This window comes from Pempheris klunzingeri, chromosome 20, assembly GCF_042242105.1.
Source record: "Pempheris klunzingeri isolate RE-2024b chromosome 20, fPemKlu1.hap1, whole genome shotgun sequence".
Taxonomy (NCBI): domain Eukaryota; kingdom Metazoa; phylum Chordata; class Actinopteri; order Acropomatiformes; family Pempheridae; genus Pempheris; species Pempheris klunzingeri.
The window spans coordinates 5,371,566-5,395,115 of record NC_092031.1 but is presented as its reverse complement, the minus strand read 5'-3'; the positions used below and the strand labels follow the sequence as shown (position 1 = coordinate 5,395,115).

The 23,550-nt window shown below is 41.3% G+C and overlaps 1 protein-coding gene across 1 annotated transcript; it reads left to right on the top strand.

Annotated features, from left to right (window-relative positions):
- Window positions 1-200: 200 nt before the first annotated feature.
- On the top strand, window positions 201-19,664 carry cdc42ep4b (CDC42 effector protein (Rho GTPase binding) 4b). Its single transcript, XM_070852058.1, has 2 exons — window positions 201-357; window positions 15,550-19,664. Exon 2 carries the CDS (start codon window positions 15,740-15,742, stop codon window positions 16,739-16,741), a length of 1,002 nt encoding a protein of 333 aa, XP_070708159.1. The 5' UTR covers window positions 201-357; window positions 15,550-15,739; the 3' UTR covers window positions 16,742-19,664.
- Window positions 19,665-23,550: the final 3,886 nt, after the last annotated feature.

The window sequence follows — 23,550 nt, the reverse complement described above, 5'->3', positions numbered from 1 at the left end:
TTAGTCGTGGGCTGATGGCTTGGGAGCCCCACCAAGTTGAAGTTCTGCCTTTTGTTATGTGTTGTGGATAAATGGGGCTCTGTCCCTTTAAACCGCAGCAGGAGGTGGTGCTCCCACACAGCCGGGGGGAGGGCCGGGGGAGGACCGGGGGGAGGGCCGCATTGTGCGCCACACTGATGCAAACTAACCGGACACTGGAGCACCAACAAGGGGACTGTCCTGCCGCAACTCTCCTACCGAGGAAAGTGAAGTGAATTTGAAGTAACACGGAGTCCTCTCTGGTCTCTCTGTCCTGCTGCGTTCACGGACAGTTCAGTGGAATATAAAACTTCCCCTTCGCTGGGACCGCTGAGAAAGGTAACATTTCATGCGTGACCATTGTTTAAGAGCTGAGTGAGCTACAATGCTGTGTCCTATCAGACTTAATGAAACTACTTTGACGACTTTGAGCACTTTTCCGCAGTAGCTAGTGGGTCTGAGATAGTTTTCAGTCCGCTCTGTGTTGTCGGACGTAGGCTAAAGCCAACAGTGTGAAATCTGCATCTCATTTGAATGTCAAATCTGCTGGGGGACAATCAGCGCCTGGCAGCCAACATGTCTCTAATGGGGCGACATCAGTGAGCCCTGTGATGTCCTCTGAGTCCTCCACCAGCCTGGTGAATACTAGAAAGTAAAGGGCAAAGCACAACATTTTAAAAGTCACCACTTGAGTTCAAAGAAAAAAAAAACCCTCTTGGGTCAAAAATATGCTTTTCAGTTTATCTGGATCCACCTCTCTTTAATCTGTGTCACTGGGGACACTTTGTGCTTAAAAGCTATTATTTCTAATAGCAGACAAATGGCAGATTCAGTCTGGAGCAAGACTATGAAGTTATGCAGAGCTCGTCAAACTTTTTTAAACGTCAAGGGATCTCATGATATAGAAGTGTTAAGTTACTGGACTCGGCACAGAACTCCCTTTTTTTTTGTAAGAAATCCTTCTTTGTATAGATGATTATGAAATAACATGATTATCTGTGTTAGAATCAAGGTTAAAACCACGATAAGCTGATGAAAGGAGTCATTAACTGGGTTGAATAACGGTGAAAGTAAACTATCCCACATTAGGAGTCCCCAAAGGTCCAAGACCTCTGGACTCACATATCACATGTATTCAGATCTTGGATGCCCAATAATGAGAAGTAGGTTTGCAGAGTCTGAAATAAACGTCCCAAATAGCTATTTTCTGCTGCAGGACAGGATATGTTTTTAATCGGGGCGGGCAGATGGTCTTAGAAGCATCAGCCCTCCTCGCTGAGTGTTATGTAACCTTAATACTCTGCTGTCTGTCGCTGTGGGAACACAAAACAGCAAAATCTCTGGGAATCTACCAGGAGCTCAACAAAGTACACGGCCACTTCCACTTCATCCCTCTCTCTCAAGTTTGTCCACCTTCCTGCATCATTAGTGAGCTGTTGCTGTTAGTGTTTACAGACTGAGCACGTGCCTCTCGTGGTCATCATGCCTGATGAACTGGGTAATTTACTCTACAGTTACCAGCATGACTGTATACCTGCCTGGCCTCATTCATCATGCTCTGATTGAAGGCCGTGTTGTGTGCTTGACTTTAACTACACTGACCATAAAGTCGTCAGACGCGTTTTATAACATCCAGTTCCATTATTCCTCTCAACATCTGTAATCAAGCCCTTGTTCTTGTTAAACCGTCAGTCTGGACAAAAGTAGAGGGACATATTGACTAATGGGCTTGGCTTTGGTTTGTCTTTGTGCGACTGTTGCCCTTTGACCCCCCTCCCACACACACAAACACACAACCACACCCAAACAACAGCCCTAAGGTTGGTCTGTATTTCTCATTTTGCCTTGTTAATCATTTACCCAACGCTGTATTAGTAGCACTGTGATAAAGAGAAATGAGGCAGTTGGTGGAAAATGCTTAAGTGTGCTCCTGGACAGAGATTTGGGCCAAGGTCAGACTTTGCCTGTTCACCATCAAACCAGCAGGAGCCACTTTTCCAAGCGTCCTCTTACTTTTCTGTGTCTACTCCGGTGAGAGAAGTGGTACATTATCACACATACTCCAGGCCTTTCAGCTCCTTGTTGTATGGCTTCTACAGAGCTGCCAGGCAGATATCTCTCCATCAAGATCTATTGTGTGCACTGCAGAGTCAGAGGGGAGGGGAGTATGTGTATGTGTATGTGTGTGTGTGTGTGTGTGTCATCTCTGACTGTGCCCTTTTTTTGCAATAGAGGCTATTTCAGTTTGCTCTGGAAGATACTGCTGCTGCGTAGTGAGGAAGCTGGCTACCTGCCTGACTATGACTGCGCTGAGGTCATTACGGTTTTATACTGAAAAGAGGGCGTGCAGGAGTGGGGGTTGGGGAGAGGCAGTTAGACTCATTTGCACTCTGTGTCTCATGAAAACACTCACTTCAGGCAGTTTCTCATGCAGTGAGTTAAAGTGGAGGGCAACTAATTTTCCTCGCAAATCAACCCCAAGTCAGTATTTCATTTGTGTGCGTCAGGGCTCCGTATTATTTTAAGGTGCCATGTCTGGAGTCTGTAGACTTTCATCTATTATCTAGATCACCCAGAGGATTGTGGGAAATTATTTATACATGCGAAGAAACACAAATAAGTTAACTGTAGTCAGATGTTGATAACGCACTATATATTGCATGCTCTTACTGTCTCCCATGCCTCTGGAAATACCTATGTAAATTGTTTGTGGTCTCATTAATCCACCCACCTTTATCCCATGCTACATAGGAGACTGGCAGGGAATGATGGGAAAATGTCTTGACATTTGGTCTTCTGCTTAGCTATTTTTTTGCAATTACATGTCCTTCCCAAAAGGTCATAAAGTTGGGGGAGGGGAGAAGAAAAACTGAGTGAGAAATCAGTCTTAATGAATTATTGCTGGCATGTTTTGAGAGGGTTACACACAATTTTTTGGGAAAATGTATTATGGTGTCTACAGCAACAGCACAAAAAGGATAATGTGCCCAAAGCAAAACAATTTTTTAGTAGTCACTGAGTTTAGAATGACAGCTGTAACACATAGGAAAATATCAATTATTTGAAAATATGCAAATTGCATAATTGGAAATGTTCCGAAGCTATGGAAGCCTCCTAATTTCTGTGAAGTATTAATCACTTCAAAGGTGACGGATGTTTAATTTTTTCAGCTGTTGGTACTGGAGAGCGCTGAGGCTTATGTTGAACTCCCTGAGGAGAGTTGTTTCGTCTCAGACAATTACAGGATTCACCCCGCCTGCAAAGAAAGCAGCGAGGCCTTTGAACTTTGAGGAGAAATCATGCTGAGGATGTTTGAGTTAATCTTTGAACGGACTTAATATGGAAGCAAAATTGAACGTTGTGCCCATGTCCTCAGGCTTTAATAGAATACAGAATATATCTAGAATATATTTAATTTTGAATATTGCACAAAAGAAGCAAATTAACCTGAGGTCTACCAATCAGTACCTGTAAAACAGGAGTCACCTGCAAAAATGCTGTCATTAGGTCCTGCATTACTTAACCTTTGTGGCTTGTGGTCCCTTAAAATAAAGCAATGTTTGGTACATGACTATGTCACCCAAAGAGTGATTTCCTTTCCCATGGTTTTTAGAGATGAAATTATGCAGCAATACACAAGCAAAAGGCACAGACTTGAGGAAGAGAAAACTTCTCATGTAGATTAAAGACTTTGTAGTTATTCTTCTATCCTTGTAATCGTCTTGGATACTACCGATATGAGACCAAAGCCATAAGTTCATTTTGTTCTCTAGCAAGTTTACGTTTTAATTCCTTTTCGTAAAAAGTAGGACCACACAATTTGACTGTGATTTAAAGAGGTCAGAACTGTATCGTTTTTTTGGGGCTCACCCCCTGCAAAATCCATAACCATTCGAGATTTGGCACAAGGCTGTTACCCTATTGTTCAGAGAGAAATCCTAGTCGATTCTGGCACCGTGGCACCACAGCCCCTTCACCATCCCATTGAACAACAATACATCACTGCTGTTCCCAAGCAAAGAGGCTGGTAGCCTGAGCACCTGTCACTTAATCGCTCAGATGTGTGCCTGTTTTGGTTTCTGTCAGTGTAACGTGACTATTGTGGAGGAAAACAACCAGTTGAACAGGAATTTTTTTTCCTGTTCCCAAGTGCTCAATAACCCTCCACAGTTTAGACATTTCACAGCTTTTATGAAAACCCCTGATAGTTTTGCTCCACAACCCAAACACGGTTGTGTCCTAAACATGCTTCAAAATAACATCTTACGTAATCCTATCAAAGTTTTGCATCATCAGCGCCTCCGTTGTTTATGTACTGATTTGCATTGTTTAAAGCTGTAAAACCAGTTTGGATCATTATCTTGTCTGAGGTAAACGCATTTCCACTGAAGCCGAACGTGGCCAGCTTGGTGGGTGGTTCTCACGTTGCTTAAGTTTCAGAACATCCTCTGTGGTTTCGGCTTTGTACAAGGACACCACAGAACAATATAATCCATCATCAGTTGGCACACCTGTCCAACTCACATCCTCTGAAATCCTCTCTTATTATACTATGTGAGCACATAAACATATTTTGGAACATGTGTCATACCTATCATTGTGACTATAACATATATATCAGATACCAGCAGCACTCATTTAACGTGAAAATCTGGTGAACTTGGTTCTTATTCTCATATTTTTGTCCACAGCGCTGTACTCACCACCTCTATTGTAGAACAAAACAACTCTGAAAGGCTCCCAATGATCACAGGCCTCCTACAGCCTCTCAAAAGAAAAATTGATTCCCGCAGCCTCAGGAATTTCTAGGGGACTACTTCTGCATCCATCAGATTTAGGGATTTGTGATAAACAGAAATTTGGTGCAGCAGAGACCAATCCAAAAGCTCAAACGCCCATATTTCAAACTATAAACTCATGGTTTGTAATGCAGGCTTTCTCTTCCAAGTTGTCTCTAATGTCATCACCACGGTTACCTTTTCAGACTTTGTAAAGCATCCTTTACTTATATGAAGCCAGTAGTCCGTGCCATGGTCAGACTTACTTATGAACGTTATGGTGACTAACAGTCATAAAAACAAGGATTTCCCTTTTTCCTTATTAGAAAACCATAACAAATGTTCTTCTTGAGCAGCATCAATTACTGTCCCCTCATGTAGTTGAATTAATGACAAAACCTGCAGCCTGAAGCTGGTAAAAAAAAAAGCCGGCAGCTGATCTATATTTTTACACAGGCTTATCAGCTGAACTGTGTAAATGCCACAGTCTGATAAGAAGCCCAGTGGATCTGCCTTTCTTTTGCTGCACATTTCTGTTAGATGTGCAGCCACCACTCCATCAGCTCTGGCATCTGTAGCAGCACTAATGCTGGCTTCTACACACAGTTAAGCATTAACCACGTGTGATTGCATCAGGTCTCCCTCCTCCACCTTCGGTCACTGACACCATACTGCTTTTAACGGCAGCCATGGTTGTGCAATATATGTTGACTCGACTTCGACTGGGTCATGTATTGAAAACGCACGTGAGCGGCGGTGTGCAGCTGGCCATTCTGGTCTGGGCTTTTGCCTGTTTACAGTCCAGCGAGCCCTCATTGTTTTGTGGCTCTGTGCGGACAGAGAAACAGGTGGTTTCTCTCTCAAGCGTGTACTGAAAAGACAAAGGAGAACTGTCAGCGTAACTGTGGTCACTGCTCTGCCCACTAGATGACAAATTCATGCTGGGAAACTCCTGTTGTTCAGGAGATGGGAATAGTCACATCAACCATTGTGGGCTCTTATCGTGGTCGTCTGATGATCCTGTGAGACTTGCTGGTTTTCTTATGAATAAAGACTCGCATCTTTCTGGCCGAGCCTCTGGAGGACATTTCCAGGTCAGCAATCTGGGATTGGACTGTGCTGAAAAGTTACAATACCTTGATAGATAAGAATCTCAGGCCTTTGTCTCTTTGTATTAAATGAATATGAATCATAGTGGATGTTGTTCAAGTGGGTCACATCTAGATCCCATCTTGTGTGTGTTTGTTTGTGTGCGGGTTTGTGCTTGTTCGTTTTCCTTTATAGGTGCATGCGTGTGGTTTGGGTGTGCCAGAAGGGTTGGGTCTCCGTCTTCCTCTGTACTGCTTTGTTTTTTGTTCTCTTTCCTCTAATGTACGCTGTGTGACATTGTTGGTTCCTCGGTACAGAGAAATGTTGTCTGCCATTTGGGAGCCGCCGTGTGTTTGTGACTCAGCGAACAGAGGCCAACTCTCCCTTCATGAGCCTTGAACTATTCACTGCAGTTTGAGCGCGGGCCGTTGATGGACCTGTTCACCTCGCACAAACACATTTAAGCACACAGAGTTCGTGCACACGCAAACACAGCCACAACAAGCTTTCTTTATGTGCTTCCTTAATGAAATGCGAAGCTTCCAGGAAATCAAAGTTGTTGCTTCATTACAAAATCAAAGCAGCAAATTAAATCAAAGAAAGATAGATTGCGTTGAGACGTCGCTTAGGATACTTCAAAGACTTGCTTGACATTATCAGGCAGTGATTTCCCAAAGCTCTCAGGATTTGGCACTTTAATCATCTGGCCAACACATCTACAGGTTTCAGAAGAGCCATGTGATGTATGATGTTAAGCTGTGGCTTTTATGTTGTCTGATGTGATTTGCACTCAAAGCCTTTGGTGTTTTATTTTACAGGACTATAACTAATGATTGTTTTCTTGATTAATATACTTTGTCAGATTTACAATTTATAATACTACTAACCAGAAAAACAGCAGCAATTATCCATATTTGACAAATTAGAGAATTGTTGATATTTTACTTTATAAATGACGTTTATTTGAAGGTGTTAATATTCCTTTTTTTGTCCCACGATGGGGAAATGTAAAATGTCACAGCAGACAAGAGGAGATATAAAAATATGTATAGTTAAGACAGAGGGAGTATAAAAATAGAAACAATATAATCTACATAGGGGGAATCTAAAAAAAGAAGGGGGACATATTAGAAAGTACTAGTCTCAGAACTTATTTCACTTAAATGAAATGAACTGAAGTAGCCTTGCACATGTTAAGCCCTTATTAGATTATAGCAGGAACACTGATCAGCTCTGTCTCAGTGAGCTGAGCTGCTGAAATGTAATCAATCCTCATGTGCTTAGCTGGACATTCCTGAAGAGTCACTTTAGGAAGAACTTACACACTCACAGCATGTCCTCCTCACAAACAGCACTAACTAAATCACAGTGGATGTAGGTAAATCAAGCAAAGGCCCAGTTACGTTAACAATGGGCTTTACAAGGGCAGGAGCTCCAGTCTTTAACTCTGTGCTGGTATGGGATTTTCCTTTCTGCTCGTCAACCGTTGGCAGTTGCCTTTATCGGGTTGAAGTGGCCATGTTTTTGGGCCTGTGTGTTCTCTTTTGTCAGTAAGTGTTTTGTTGTCTGGCGCTGATGTCATTAAAGTTAACACCATGGGAGTTTATTAACTCATGTTGTCAGTTAGGGTTCGGTGCCTGAGGCCTTTTTAGTCTGTTTGTGTGTTTGACTTCAGTGGGGAGGCTGCTGATTAAAAAGGCCAGGAGCCATTGAGAAGTTGACACAGTGCGGCAAACGGTCACTTATCTTCCAGTCACACTGAGGGGCCTCCTGCTGATTTCACCAAAGTTTGTGTGTGTGAATGTATGTTTCCTGTTTGTATGAAGATTTTGGCAACGGCTTATCTTTTTCGTGATTTGGCATATTTTGCTTCCCCAAGCCCTCATTCTGGGCAACCCGTTAGCGCTTTGGACCCTCTTTACTGGGAGCAACAGCAATCAATATGGCCAGAAAACTATGTGAACTTATTAACTGTACTGCAAGCCAATTGTGACATTGGCATCCCTGCTGTAACAGAGCATTTTGTATTCCCTCTGTCTTTTTAGTACAAATCCTCAGTAGAAATTCTGCTTTGTTTTGTCATCCAGCAGCTTTTGGACGGTTAATTCAACCACTTGGCTCAGATCCTGTCCTCTGGTACCAGGCGGGAATACTGTCTATTTGTCAGAGACTGATGGGGCGGATTTCAGTGATTAATTAGACCTGTACTCGTGTGCACGCACTCACACACATCGTACAGTACAATCCCTCCACTGTAGGCGTAATGAGGGTTTGGGTACATTTCATGCAGGACACGGTGAAAGAACGTCTGTCACCGTGCTGGCATGACTGAGTGAATCCAATGTGGTGACACCCTGCACCGCCCCGTTGTGGGTGTTTTTCTCTTCTGTGCCTCCATCTGTGCCCCTTAACATTTTTATTCAGAACATTATTCCTACATCAAGAGGAGTAGCATTTTCCTCCAAAGCAAACTCTCGGGAGATTTATTTTGGGCAAATGGCTTATTTCATAGTCAAGAAACATTGTTCTTTAGCTGTCTGTTTGTTTTTTAGCCAAGCTTCATCTTTCTCCTCTCTGTCTAGAGCACAGCATGGCAGCCCACCCAGTGTCTGGCCAAACGCTTTGTCCAACTATGCAGGAGTAACAGCTTTATAAAAGGCCAGCTTGACTGGAAACAAAGGGAAATCGTTTGGAAGCCCGCCCTCTGCTTCTGAAAATCAGGATTTGGAAAGATTTGAAAAAATAAATAAATCAGACAACATATCCGTGAGGTCATAATGTTACTGGGTGTGCTGGTGTCATAACAGGAGCTCGTTCAACACAACAAAAGCAATGGAGGATGGATTTCTGTGTCAGACAAGAGGAGGGCTGTCTGGTGGGGCAGTGGGAGGTTGGTTTGCTTGTATTTTTTTTGGCTGAACCGAGGCGTGGTGTTTGCTGTCCTGAGCTCCTGTCACACAGCGCAGAGGGCCAACTAAGGCATGCTGGTTTTATTTGCTTACGTCGAACACGCTGCCCTTAATCCTCCTGTGGTTTTGTTTCTGCCTGTGCCGCACTGGGGCCCTGGAGGCTGATCCACTACAGTTCACACACACAGACACACATACAGAGAGGGCCTGTGGTACCTGGGAACAGTACTGCTGATGTGGGATATTTTCCCTGCCCTGCTGTTTGAACTTGTCTCCAAAAACCTCTTTACACAAACGTGGTAAGTGTTCACCATGTTTTCAGCCCTCTGCAGATTAAGAACTCCTCTCCTCTGTCCAAGTCCAACCTGTTGCATGTTTCAGGTTAAATCATCACCGTCTTTAATCTAATAATGTAAACCATTGCCATTTTTAAATATTTGCACTATTGCTCATATTCTTGCATATCTAGTGAAATGATAAGGAAGCCTTGAGGCACTTTTCTATTGTTACTAGAGCTTGCAACCATGACATATGTTTGCTGGGCATAATGTGGCGTAATGGTGGCAACCCCCTCATGATATAAGCTTTATTTTAACACACGCGCTCTCTACTTTCTATTTATAAGCATTTTCTCCATATTGTTAGGGACAAACTAATGTTTTTCTGCAACATCTTATTGCTTTAGGGTGCAGAGGTTAATTTAATAGCACCCATGTGTAATTTCCGGACAAGTCTGTTGCCACTGAAAATGCTAATTAAAGTATTAAAATGGGCCCTGAGGAGAACTAATTTTAATCAAAAGGGGTTTTGTTGTTTCTGTTCAACCTTAAGGTCTAATAAACATGTTTAACACATTTCAACCCCATAAAGCATTTAAGAATTTGGCAAAAAAAAAAAAGAAAGAAAATCAATTTAAGAAACTCGTCTTAAGCTTTCAGCCACAGCTCACATCTTCCTCAGTGGAATATAATAAAACTATATATTAATAATTAATGACAATATGCGCGCGCTGAGGAGGACTGTGAGTTGTGGTTAGAGATGTCAGAAAAGGCTAGTAAGTGGATCATAACTTAAGATTTTCAAGGTCAAGACTGAATTTTTACGCAGAATTTTTAAAGATGTGTTGGAGAAGAGAGCAAGCCTCCAACGGCCAGCTGTCTTCTCATTTTTGTCCTGTCTGCTGCATTGGTAGAAGACATAGCACAAACACTAAACATGCTCTACAGGACCACTGCCCGTCCAAAATCTATTTTTAATTGGCTTAAATGACAAATTAACTAGCAAAACAAAGCTGGTCATGATTTAATGGGACATTAGGCAGTGCCAGAACCCTGTGGACATTTAAATGCTGCCTCATTTTAAACTGTTTTCAGTTCTATCAGTTGTGTGTTTTGCCTTTAGAGAATTATCATCATAATTTGTCTCGGGTCAGCTGCATCAGGTCAGTGCAAGAGGAGCAACAGTCAGTCCAATCTCTACTTGTAATGCTCAGTGTATCCTCTCAGAAATCCCTCGCTGTGGGAGTGTTGAATAAGTGAGTAAAGAGCACCCCAGGTATGTTTACATGTGTTGGATCTGATTACTGTGGGATCATACTTTCTACTTGACCAACTTACACCCATGTGAAATATGTTCCTCCACACATGACTGGTTAGTCCATGACACTGCCTCTTTTACAACATTCACATCCTTTTGTCTTTGCCTGATCAAGATATTTCTGCTGTTTGTCATTCAGGGTTAGACTCAGAGCTGAGTGCCTAAATATGAAGTTGAACAGGAAGAACTGGTTCCTTTTGTAGCAGGCAGTATTACGGTAGCAACGAAGAACACAGTATAGATACTTTACTGCATAGCATTACATGCAGGTAATAGTTCTGCTCACGGTTGTAAATAATCACTTCAAATGCCTTATGTTACTGTATCATTCACAAATCTTTCTCCCTTTCAGGAGTGTTGTGTGAAGCAAGGCTGAGTTTGTATGCTACATATACAGTGTATTCCTTCATCTGGTTCTGTGCGGTGACTCAAGGACAATAAGAAGCTGTTGGACTGGAGGGAACTTTGTGAGGCGCTTGAAAACAGTGCAGTGAGATGGAGGCTTTGCTAATGAGCTCACACCAAGGCTACAGCTACATGATGTGAGGCAGAATCAGATTCATACATAGTTGATGAAGTCTCCAAATTCCTTCATTTTTAGCACAGTTCTAGCATCTCTGATAATGATGGTTTTGTATTTATTTATAACATTTATAACATTTTTCAAGGTTAGAGGCTGACGTTGGAACTTATAGAATAATGGTAAATTAAAATAATAAGTAAATTCATACATGATATATATTGTTATATATATCACATGCTAAGTAAAAAATAATGAATTGTGTATACTACTGATGCGACTGGGTCCGTGATATTATTTCTGTGCTTTTGACACTGTCAGCCTCCTCTCCCCCCGTGGGAATCAGATGATGTGGGCCGGAGGTTACAGGCCTCACAAAGTAGGGGCAAATTAAGTTTGCAGACCTTCTTTGTCAGAGCTAAGAACTTTCCATTCTTATGCAGCTCCATTGATTAATTGATTAGCAATGTCATAGATGGCGTTGGCTGACTCGCATGTTCATTTGCATATCAATGTTGCTGACAATGGGATTAAACAATGGAGAAGATTCTAGCTAGTTCAATGTTATACAAAGCAGAGGTTCTCTTACTGCTCAGACAATGGAGTCTCATTACATCTTAAAAGTGGACAACTGAGGACTTAAAGCTAGACTAGGCAGCGTGTAAAAATACATTATAGTATTAAAAAACCCACAGAGTGACTACTAAAAGTTTTCTCTGCCCAAATGAAATTTTGAAAATTTGGATACAGAAACATCCATGTCAACTGAGAGGTTGAGGTCATAGCAAAATACAAGCTGAGAGTTAGAAGCCTGGCAGTGTGAGTAAACCCATGCATGTTGTGTACAATTTACTGACTGACTATTTTGGTATTGATAACATTTTTTGGTCACCAATACATTAGCTCAACATTGTCATTATTAGGAACTGACAGGGTATTTTATTTGCCTTCAAGGTAACCTGCCAGGGTTACCTAACTATCCTCATAAAAGATGAAGAATAAACGATAGATTCTTTCTCTGTCTCCCTTTAAGAAATGTAAATGCTGTCAAAAATCGAACCAGAAACTATTGCTGTCAGTGTATGCCTGTTGGTTTAACTTGACAGTAGTCAAGCCGTGATTGGATAAGCAGCCAAAGGCTCTATCCCTGCTCATTGGGTGGAAGGAGAGAAAGCAGCATGGGATAGCTGAGGACTGTATGGCGCCTGTGATCCACAGGATTACAAGAGTGAGACTGAACTCTGATGAGCATGGTGGTTGTTATGATGTCATTCTGCACGCATCAGAGTCTGCCAGCGACATAAGATGCTCTTAATCATTCATGGCCCTTTCACCACTTGTCTCAGTTTGAGCTGGAGTCATGTGGCACTTTGAGTGCTTGGTTACATAAAGGCTTCGTCACGGGCTGGCACAACGACCGAGGCAGTAACTTTCAAATAAAACAAACAAGGTAATACTTATTACCTATTTGGACACAAACATGTTGAGCTATATCTGTGTTTTTGGGCATATATTGATAGCTTTGTCCTAGAAGTATGGCCAGTTTGTATGTTTTGCTCCATGGGCCTGTAAAAAGAGTACTCTGATGGATTTTTGCCCCCAGGTAAACCGATGTGGTTTGGGCCATACAGGCCACACTGGAATCCCTGGTCACCAAGTTGACTTTGTTACAATGTATGAGCAAACAGAGTTATGAGTTATGACTTTCGTTTTTCTGTCTAGACAGTGAAGCCAAGGATTCTTTTTTTGCTTTCATTTGTTTTTGAGTATGTCCTATATTATCCTCCCTACATAGAATCATATTACAGGGCCAGCACATAATTTCGAAGATCTATTTCCATCCATACTTCACTGCCCACCCTCAAAATAAAGGAATAAAGGAAAACATAAGACACGGTAAGGTAAAACATCAGAATAGTCAGCTCTGTCCCCTCTGCATTGACCTGAAAGAATTATTTTCTTAGTATGTAAACACAATTAGTATTTTACATGTTCTCTTACCTAGAATAAGGCCAGGCATGGTATTGAAAATATATCAGAGCTTCAGTTTTATATGCAGAACATTAAAGCACTTTTTTTAGACTTCTATAATGGTCCGTGGAATGTTATTTTGAAACAGTAGAATTCACATGACACTGCCATTCTTCAGGATTTATCTTTTAGAAAGTACTGAAAGGCTAGAACTGAATATGACAGGACTGCCTGCAGGCCGTACTTCATCTTTTGTCATGCCCACAATAATGAGGTCTTGATGATCCTGGGGGGAAGAGGGGGCTGAAGCTATTCCTCATCAAACACCAAGGGGCCCCAGAAGACATAAAATGGGTCATTTCCTAGAATGACTTAAGGTGCGAGGCTCACACCTTTTGATATTTGAGCACCCGCTGACATATTTTATGCAGAGGTTGAATGTCTTAGAGCGACATGGCAGATCAAAAGCATTCCCCTTCAGCTATAGCACTGGGGCAATTGTCTTATTGCCCCCCATGTGGCCACCAGGAAGGGCTAATCCATCTGAATGAGCTGATCTCTCCATGTAGGGGATAAAATCTTTCTCTCTTCGTCTCCGGCCGGCTTAGAGACAGGAAGCTCGCTTGGTAGCCAGTGCTCTGCTATGATGTTGCCATAGAGAAATACAAAACTGTGGGCAGTGGGGAGGAACATATCAGTTGATGAGTTGTCTTGAGTGGTCAGTCATACATTCAGCAGCCTTTTGTGCAGCAGATACTAATTGGCTACAGCACAAGGCATGAAGTAATAAAGGATTCAGCTAATGATACATCATACTGCATTAATCTAACCACCATGAGTCAGCTCAGAGGGACTTTGTTGGTATTTGTTTGCTCTACACTATAATCTTATAATTTGGCATCCAGTTGCTGTTTTAATAGCTTTGGTAACAGTAAGCCTTTTCCACTTGTCACGTATAAGGGTGTGAACTTGAACTCAAATGACTTTACAATGCAACTTGAAAATAATCTTTTCAAGTACTATTGTTATTCCATTTGCTCTTTGTTAGACCTTTTGTCTGTTTTGCTGTGGAGACAGTGCATCTCCCCCATTAGCACCACCAGAACTACTGGAGAAATCGTGAATGAAGTTGTTGAATACAGAAGATAAAACCTTGGCAGTGGATGAAGTTCAGTTAGGGATGATCTCTCTTTTGAAAGAGGAGCGAACAAAAAAACAGCACCAGCTTTTATCATCTATCAAACCACCCTCTGTTCCTGCTAGTGCTACAGTTGCCTTTCCAATTGAATGGGTTCTTGTCAGAGATGCAAATGTTTTCATGGGTGACGTTCTTTTGGAATATTGTCGAGTGAAGCCCCCATTCATTCGCAGTAGGGATACGCAAACAGGCCTAGAGTGTGGGCTTCAGCTCCAGGATGAAAACACTGAGAATGATGGGATTGCTGTCCGGCTAGAACAATTGAAACCCTTGTTAAAGTCAGTAACACATGGAGCTAGTGGACTGAGGCTAGCACATAAGTGGGTGTCTAAATCTCTTCTCCACGTGTTGTAAGATCATGTTTCAAGGCTTGAGTCACTGGTGAGTTAGGGACAGCCCAGGTGCTGAAATGAGCCGTATTATCAGCTTATTGAGTCAAAGATAATCAGTGCAAGTACAGGATCAAAGTGGCCCATGTTAAATCAAGAACACCCTGCTTTCCTCACATAAAAAAGCCTTTAATCGATGACTTGGCCATCACCAGAGCTTATAGACAAATGTACTGGGAGTTGCCCATTGATGTGTGCTCAGTGAAAACCACATAAAATGAGGCAGTGATAGGCAGAACAAAATATTCTGCCTTCAAGGCCAAAGAGACAAAGGCCAAAATCGAGAGAGAAACACAAAGAGCTAGTGGTGAAAATACTTTATGTCCTGGTATTAGGAGGGTCAGAACAGAATGTGGCCTAGCAGATCTGGACTTTCTTAGCTATGCTGTAAGTTGATCCATGCTGAAGAAATGCAGTTCCACTTCATACTTTTTTTCTTCTTCATTCTTTTATTCCTGCCAGCTTGAACTGCTCGGGTTCCCAGTATCCTGTGTCTTGCTGGTTATGTAACAGTCAGGGGCCTAAATGGGAACTAAAGCACAGCAGTGACGGTGGACTCTGCAACCACTTGAAAAACTGAATGCGACAGCAGCCTGTTAAAGTCTTTAGAAAGAGCAAAAAAAAAAATACACTAAAAGAATTGTACCAATACATTTGAGTGGGAACTTATTTTGCCATGTTCAGCTCTACTGGGGGTATTATTACTGTTTTTTTAAGTGAGGTGAGGGTGCTGTGAACTCTGAACCAGAAAGCTTTTCTGCACCTTTACATAACACCCTTACAGAACTCTGCATATAAAAGCTTGTGCTAGTTTAAAACCACTCAAGAGAGGCTTCATGTTGAAGCTCTAGCACCAAAGGTTTGCATACTTGATGCAGATCAGAGAGAGTTATGTGGTGATGTGTGATGAGAAATGAATAGACATAGCTCTCTAGAGAGGCATTTTAAGTGGTATTTTCATCCGAATAAAATGGTGTCTGTTTTTAATTGCATGTTTCCACATCGCCTGCCAAGGTGCATTGCATGGTTTGGTTTACTTGAGTACTGATGTGGCGTTAATGGTGTCTATTCTTCTTCATAGGCTGATCCAACACTAAGATGAATTCCGAGCTGGAGGACCAGAATGGCTGCACACATTAAAAACTTGGAAATATACTTTCTTTGACAACATCTCATATAATTGCCAAAAGACTTCTGGAAGGAACTTTCCTGAACTCCTACCAAACTAAGTTTCATTTCTGTCTGTGGATTAGAAGTAAGAGACTGCCATCATGCCTATTCTCAAGCAGCTGGTGAACAACTCTAACCAGTCGAAGCGGCGGTCTCGGGCTGACTTGACAGCAGAGATGATCAGCGCTCCATTGGGGGACTTTCGCCACACCATGCACGTTGGCAGGGGAGGAGACGCCTTTGGGGACACTTCATTTCTTAGCACCCGATCAGGGGAACCTCCCAGGGAGCCGGAAGCAAAGCAGGGCTCCCCAGGTTCCAAACCGGGGCTGCTGTCCCGCACATTCAGAAGCAGCAAGCGTTCTCAGTCAGTAAACAGGGGGGACAAGTATGAGTACAATATGATGGCGCCTTCTGGTGGCTCATCCAACTTTGTGAAAAACGCTATATCCCTCCCTTATCTAAACGATGAGGATACTAACAGAGGACACCAACTGCCGAAGAGCATCTCCTCAAGCCCTATGAGGAAGCTGACAGAGATAGAAAGCAAACCGGCAAATGGAGCAGCAGCAATGGCGACATTGGATGCGGAGTTTGACGAGCGTAATTTCGGCGAACTTACAGATTTGCCTCCATCCTTGCCCAAGGGAGGCGGAATGAAGCATGCAGAGTCTATGATGTCCTTCCACATTGACTTGGGGCCCTCCATGCTCGGGGATATCTTGAGTGTGATGGAAAAGAAAGGCTGGGAGGAGGATGACCTTGGCTACGAGGAAGGCAAGGGTAGTGAGGGCCGTGCGTCACCCTCCCTCATTCCCCACATTGATGATGATGTGGATGAGCAGGCCCCTGCGAGGCCACCGCGGAGCATGTACCAGCAGAAGGCCATGGTGGATCCCTACACCCCGGAGCTACACACCAGGAACAACCACCACAACCTGGATAGCTGCTCTGTGTCCAGCTCCGGCTCAGCCACCGAGGAGAAACCTCAGTACCACCTCCACGATGGCGACACGGACAGTGCAAAGTACAGTTCGCCACGTGGGGAGGATGACAGAGATTTCACCTTCATGGATGACGATGATGATGAGATTCGAGTGTAGGCTAAACTAGTATCACTGCCACGAAGGGTCTTGAAGGACACTAATGCAGAAGACCAGGTGTTGGGAGGCTATCACAAGCTGGGAAAGGCAGGGGAGGAACTTAGAAGCAGGGCCACATCTGCTTTAAGCTTCTTGTAGATCAGTCTAATCTATGTACACTTTGTTCTACATCACAAATAAAACCAATTAAGCCTTATTCACTGTGCTGTAGCAAAAAGATATGAGCTGAGTGCTTGCTAGGGTGCAAACAGACGGGCTCACATAGTGGAACTCTTGAAAGGTTTGGGTACGTTGATTGTTGCAGTTTTTTTCAACATCAAACTCAATTTTTCTAGTTTTAAAATAATACTGTCTCCCATGTCCTTCTGAAAGGTGCACTCCTGAAGAAAAACAACAAGCCATTTGTTATGAGTGTTACACTAGTTTTAGGAACCAAAGGGTGACCATAATGTTAGATAACTGTACCCCAGCTGTCAATCACATGAATATCACATTTGGAGTGTGATGTGTGAGGTGAGAAGAAGGATATACGAGGTCACGAACTCGATGTGGACGTGTACTACAGATTCTGAACAAGGAAGAGGGAAGAGGACAAGAAGTGAAACTCAGATAGCTTTGTAATCCCTGTGTGTGGGAGTGATGACAGCGCTTCATTTGCCAATGACATTGTTTTGGCATAGACACTAAATAGATAAAGTAGTTTTTACTTTCGTCCATGTCTGACTTTAAGGGGGTGATTTCTCTTTTTTTTTTTATGTACATACAGTATCTGGAAGTTTGTCTACTGCTGTAGAGCCTGAAATGTTTGAGTTTGGTAGTTCATTTATGTTAGTACAATGTTGGCTCTTTGGCAAGGTCTTCATGTTTTTTTAATTCACAGACAGCTGTTTTGTTTATGCATTAAAGGGATGGATTATTGTTAATGTGCACTGCTAGGTCTTAAAAATTTGATTTGGTTTTTCTGGTATGTATGACTTCTTAGAAAAAGTCTTAATGGTACCACAGAGTGAGACAGCTTCTCTTCGTAGAGGTTTGCTACATGGCACTTAATTATCCAATCAGACTGTATTAGCTGACAATGACTTCTGTTTTTAAAAATGTGAATTGTCAAGAAAGAGGCCTTTTTGTACGTGTTCTGTGTCCTTTGCTTTTCTAAACAACAGGCCAGAGGTGGTGATTGTGGCTAATTATGTGTATTTCCGTGTCATCACATGTCATTCCACATCATTACTGAGGTTGGTAGGATTAGCAGGTCGCCAGAGAGACATAAGTTTGAAAGGGAGTTGTGGCAGTAGAAAATGGTTATATCATATTTAATAGTTATGGCTCTATCCAAAACACACCCCCTCTCTCTAGACATGTGTTCAGGCTTGCTCCTAAGGGAAGAGAAAGGATGTAAGAATATGTGCAAAGTGTTATTAGAGCGCAGCTACTTAATAAATGGGCATCAGGTATGTCTCGGGGCAGTGAAAGTGGCAAATATTTCCTGAACGGGGCCCATAAGTGATAACATTCGCCTGCTCTACACAACCCAAATCACACAGTAGGAACAGATGATTAAATCAACCAATCATCTGGCCTTTCCCAGTCCACTCATTAAATGTGCTGGATTATTGGCCCCCAACCAGCTGGAACTGCTCCAGGAACAGCCAGGTCAGGATCAGACAGGTGGGCTGTTTCTCTTTGGCTTTTTTTTTGTGTTTAGTTGGTTTTACAATGCGGGCTCACTCAGCAGGCTCCTCCAGCTTACTTTAAGTTATAAATAAGGCAGAAAGAGGTGTATTTTCCTTCCCTGTATAATTAATGTCTGACCTTTTTTTAATTTTGTGTTGAAAAAGAACTAATTGCCACATTTGACAAATGGGAGCTTTTGAATTTCCTGTTGTGGCACTGATGCAGGGGTGTGTACATAGAATCTGGATGCTGTGCCATTCTGCTTCGGGTTATTGTTCAGTTTTGGAACCATGTTCATATGAACAGGTTGCGAGACGTTCTGAAATTAAAAGCGATCTTAAGGAAATTGCCAAGTATGTTCTAACCATATTATTGGGTAACGTTAGCAGGACATTGGATTTTGTTTATTTTTTACTCATGTATAGATATGCAGTATGATTTGCGTCAGACTTCTTTCATAATTTGATGCAATTGGGCCAAATTTTAAGATGTCTTTTAGTTCTATTGATCCATTGTGAAATATGTGGTTTGTGGATTGTTTGGGCAGCTGCAATCCGTCATGTTCATCACCAAGAAACAGACACTTGAGAAATAAGAAAAACACTCCCTATCTGCGGTTTTTTAAATCAAGTAATGTAAATATGATTTGTGCCATCAATGATTATAGTAAACAATCTTTGTTATCAGCAGTGAGACTTTGTGGTAGTAGCGTGAGAACCAGAAGAATGTTATTGGCTTCAACACTAAATAGCACATTTGTGGCCAAATTGTATTTGCAAGATTTAAAATATTCCACCAATCAGGCAGCCCAGACTGGTGGAATTTGAAAGCGGTTATAAGAGAATTATGGAAAAGTATACTAAATTACGCTGAAATACTTTCTTGTAATTGTCTTAACTTTCTGGCATTTGTTGTGTTCCCTCTGTGGGAAACTCCTAAGTAGGCCAGAATAAACCATATAAAGGAATTAGCAAATACTTTCTGCCTCAGGTCTGCTTAAAAGTTTTCCATGCCCTGAAAGCTGTGGTTTGGTGAGTGGCAAAAAAGATAAGGACTGCGAAACACAACTTGCTCAAAGTTCAGCTGTAGAATGTTTTCTTTTTTTCTTATTCAGTGGCTGTAGTGTTATGCCAAGTATGTACTGTTTTCTTTTCCTATTCCTTATTCTGGTTTTACAGTATATTAATATATTTACTTTCCTCACCTTCCTTTCTTTGAAATAACAGCTATATTTTTCAATAAAAGAGAAAGCTGGTAATCTTTAATTGTGGCTCAGCTGTTTTTGTTTCATCCCTATAAGTGTGTCACCGCAGGAGGCTGCCTCATTTTCAGACTCTTTTGCAAAGTTATTCACATTCTGCTTCCAAAATAGGCAGAACCCTCCCTGAAATCTGACCTTCAAGTAGACCCAAGAATTTTTACTGAGGGAGCCGCTGAAAGAGTTCCAGCCACATCCACACAAACACCCACTTGGAGTGGATTATTCTACATAAATAACCCTGAAATGAAAGATAAAACCTTGTCGAACAGATTCCACATCGCCGTCAAGATGAGTCTTGTTAGCTAATTCAAACCCTCCAGCCTGACATTGATCTTAACAGGCTTTAGCTTGGTTGATAAACATAAAGATGTGTTTCGTGACATGTAGGTTTAAAAGACAATATGTTTGTGTGATAAGATGCAATTCATTTTGCATCTGGGAGGAAACACAGCTTAAATGCTGCATTCATGATGAATCAGGAAAACGGTAGATTAACTGTGCAGATGGAAAACAATGCAGCTTTTTCTCCTCTTTTTAAAGCACAAATCCAATTTCACCAGTTGATGGCCATCTGGATATGTGAAAACATACAGTATTGTCATTTAACTTCCACTCATGTGTTGTCACTGTTTGGTCTGAGCCAACACACATCTCATGTGACCTCTGAGTTCAGGACATTTGGAAATTTGTATGTGGATCTCAGGAATGAGAGCTGTAGTGTTTCAAAAAGTGTTAAAATAGCAACTCGAATAAGAGCCCAGTGAGGAAAGTGAGTGCTATTTGGATAATTTGTCAGCACAGACAAAAGCCATCCACACATCAATAGTTTTCACTGTCTAGAAGAAATGGTGGAAAGTAACTCGGTACATTTACCCAAGAACTGTAGTTAAGTTCAGTGTTTAGGTGTTTAATATTTCCATACTTTACTACATTTCAGGGGGAAATATTAGTTTATGTTTTACCACACTGCCTTCATGTGACAGCAATAGTTACTTTGCATATCAAGACATATAACACATATGATTATTTGATAAAATATGATGCATTATCACAAATTAAATTACCTAACAGTATATACCACTACCTGGGCCTTTGTCCTGCATGGTGAATGTTTTCACCTTTAATACTTTAACTACAACCAATCATGTGGTCTTTCCCTCTCTGAGGTTAGGTTTGATGGTTTAACAGCTTTTAATTGTAATAAATTATTTACTGTGGTATGGCTCCTGTAAGTAGTATAGGATTTGAATACTTAATCCATCATAGTGCAGTGGCCCTCAAAGCCTGATGAAAATTGGCAAAGGTTTGGCACATTAATGTAGTTTCATTAAACAACTTTCTCTCTGTTTGTGCGTGGAAAATCACTGTGAAGCTATTCTACACAACTCGAAAAGATTAGTTTCACTGCTAAACTTTCAGTGCTTGAAGAAACAAAACAAAAATCATGTGAATATACTTGCTGATGGATGAACTACTATCGCCCTCTAGTGTCATTTGTTAATGCAAGACCCAGCTTGCTGGTGAGGACATATTAATGTTCTCTTGGCCCAATATGTAAGGATGTGACATAGATGGGGAATGTTCTGCTGCTGTCAGATGCACCTAAAATACATTCTTTCACACAGATGCCAAACATGTTGATGTAATTTTGCTATATCAAGATCTGTTATAAAGATTTATAGAAAGATTTGTTAACTTCTTGTGTAATCATATATATTCAGCCTATAAATAATGTTTTGGTTCAAATAAAGGGCAAAATTTTGTTTGTTAATTAATTTCACACATTTCCTTTATTAATAACCAGGGCTTGTATGTAATCCAAGGTCTCATTATGATAAAATTATCCTGCATAATATTATATTATGACAACAGGTGGTGGTCTTGCATCTAGTCCCCTTTAGTTTCCCTGGTGTCCATGCCACATCCATTGCCATATTTATGAAGGACTCTGACTGTGTTGTTGCTGCTGCTGGTTTGCTGTAGGGAAAAGGGATATTCTGCAAATACACAAGGCTGAAGCTGATCCCTCAGACAGCTCTGTAGTACAAACTATTTATGGGTTTTCAGTCCTCATTCTCACCTCATGTAAAAACAAAGCACAGCCTCCATGATATAAAGCCGTTTTGGGAAAGTTAAAATGATCTGCATCATAATACAGACCGTTTTCCTGTGAATGTTCTTTACAAAAATGTCCTGGGAGTTTGAGAGAATGTCAATGTTCCAGCAAAAGTCAACTCAATTTCCTGTTTTCGCCGACTCATCTGAAGCTCAACCTCCTGACAGATTTTTTCTTTACAATCATGTTTTACATTTAAACTAGAACAGCTTCAAAGAATATGTTATGGTAAAACACATCAATGTAAAATAAATATATAGAATGAATGTATATTTTGGTGAAAGTGCTTCCGTTTCTTTTGTCTCATTAATAGCCACCCTAGCATTTTGTTCTAGGAATTGCCAGAATCCAGAATAACATTAATTATTTCCTGTCTATATCCCCCAAAACTTAAGCCACCAAATGTTCCCTAATCCTCAATAACACAAATATCCTACCCCTTATGGCTTGTCATTTACACAATGCAGCAAAAAGCATACAAAATGTATTTGCATGGACAGCTAAGAGGATTTCTAAATGATGCTTTCGGTAATGTCTCGTCTTTGTTTCAGTCTGGAGGAAGACAAATAGCTGAATCAGAATGGTGACTCACTGGAGCGACCACGTGGGACAGTCTGCGTTCTTGCCAGTGAGATGAAACATCCTACTGAAAAATGAATGTCTGTGTGCTGTGCTGTCAAAGACTTACCCTGCTTTTCCTCCTGCTCGATGTTCTCCATCTACCATACACTATGATGTCCTATCCATTTGTTGAATTAACCAACCGCAGCGCCATAAGTCTTTCAAAACCGCCTTGACATGCAGTTCTTGTACTGTGTCTTGTTGAATAAGAATAGTTTTCTTACTGAAGACAAAAAACTGACCCCTTTTTCATGAGGTTTTACTTTTCTGACTTATGATCCATGCCAGCTTGGCTTTAACTACCACATTTCTGAAGCTTATGAAATGTTGTTAATCACCCATGAATCAATAAAGTTCTCTATTTATGTTTGACGTTGAATTTTGTCAAAGTTTAGCCTACAGTGAGCTTTGACTTTATAAATGAAGTTCGTTACAGTTTAACATGAGTCTACTTGATTTAGAGGTACCATAGACCAACATGTTCTTTAATACAGTCTCAATGACCCCAGTGACAATGAATCCTAATACAGGCATGTTATTTTCATTTAATTCACAGCTTTAAGTTAGGCTGGGGGCCAAAGACAGTAGGTTGGCATATGAACTACATTTCTGATTTAATTGGAAAATAAAAAACGTGAAATATTTAGTAATTTATTCAGTAGCTGTTCAAATTCTATTGCTCGTCATTTACAATGTCTATTTATGACCAGTAGATGGAGCTAGTAGCTTTTGTTCAGCAACATTTGCCCACGGCTGACTATCCCTCCTTTCCCCAGCAACACAGCTATGACAAGAGGTTGTTCAGGCATTTAAACTGTGGGACTATTCCTGTGAATGTAATTTATGTTCATATTACTTTGTGCAGCTGTTGATCGCAGCTAAAGAAAGAATAATAAAAGAATATAGCTTATCATATGATGGGATAAAGTTTTGTCCCACAGTGTTCACTCTCCAGACTGCTGATTAGACCATCTTTGATGGTGTGATTACTGTGATTAATCTATTAAAGCATCAGAAACGATAGTCTGGAACATTATTTTTTCAGCTGTTACACCCGTCGCCATAATTCTCACAGATTATTGCTGCGCTAACTTTACCTGACCTAGAAAGTCTTTGTGAAAACATTCATGTTCTCAT

What these genes read in the sequence shown, in the direction of transcription:
- cdc42ep4b (XM_070852058.1), top strand. Translation starts at nt 15,740, where the DNA reads ATGCCTATTCTCAAGCAGCTGGTGAACAACTCTAACCAGTCGAAGCGG.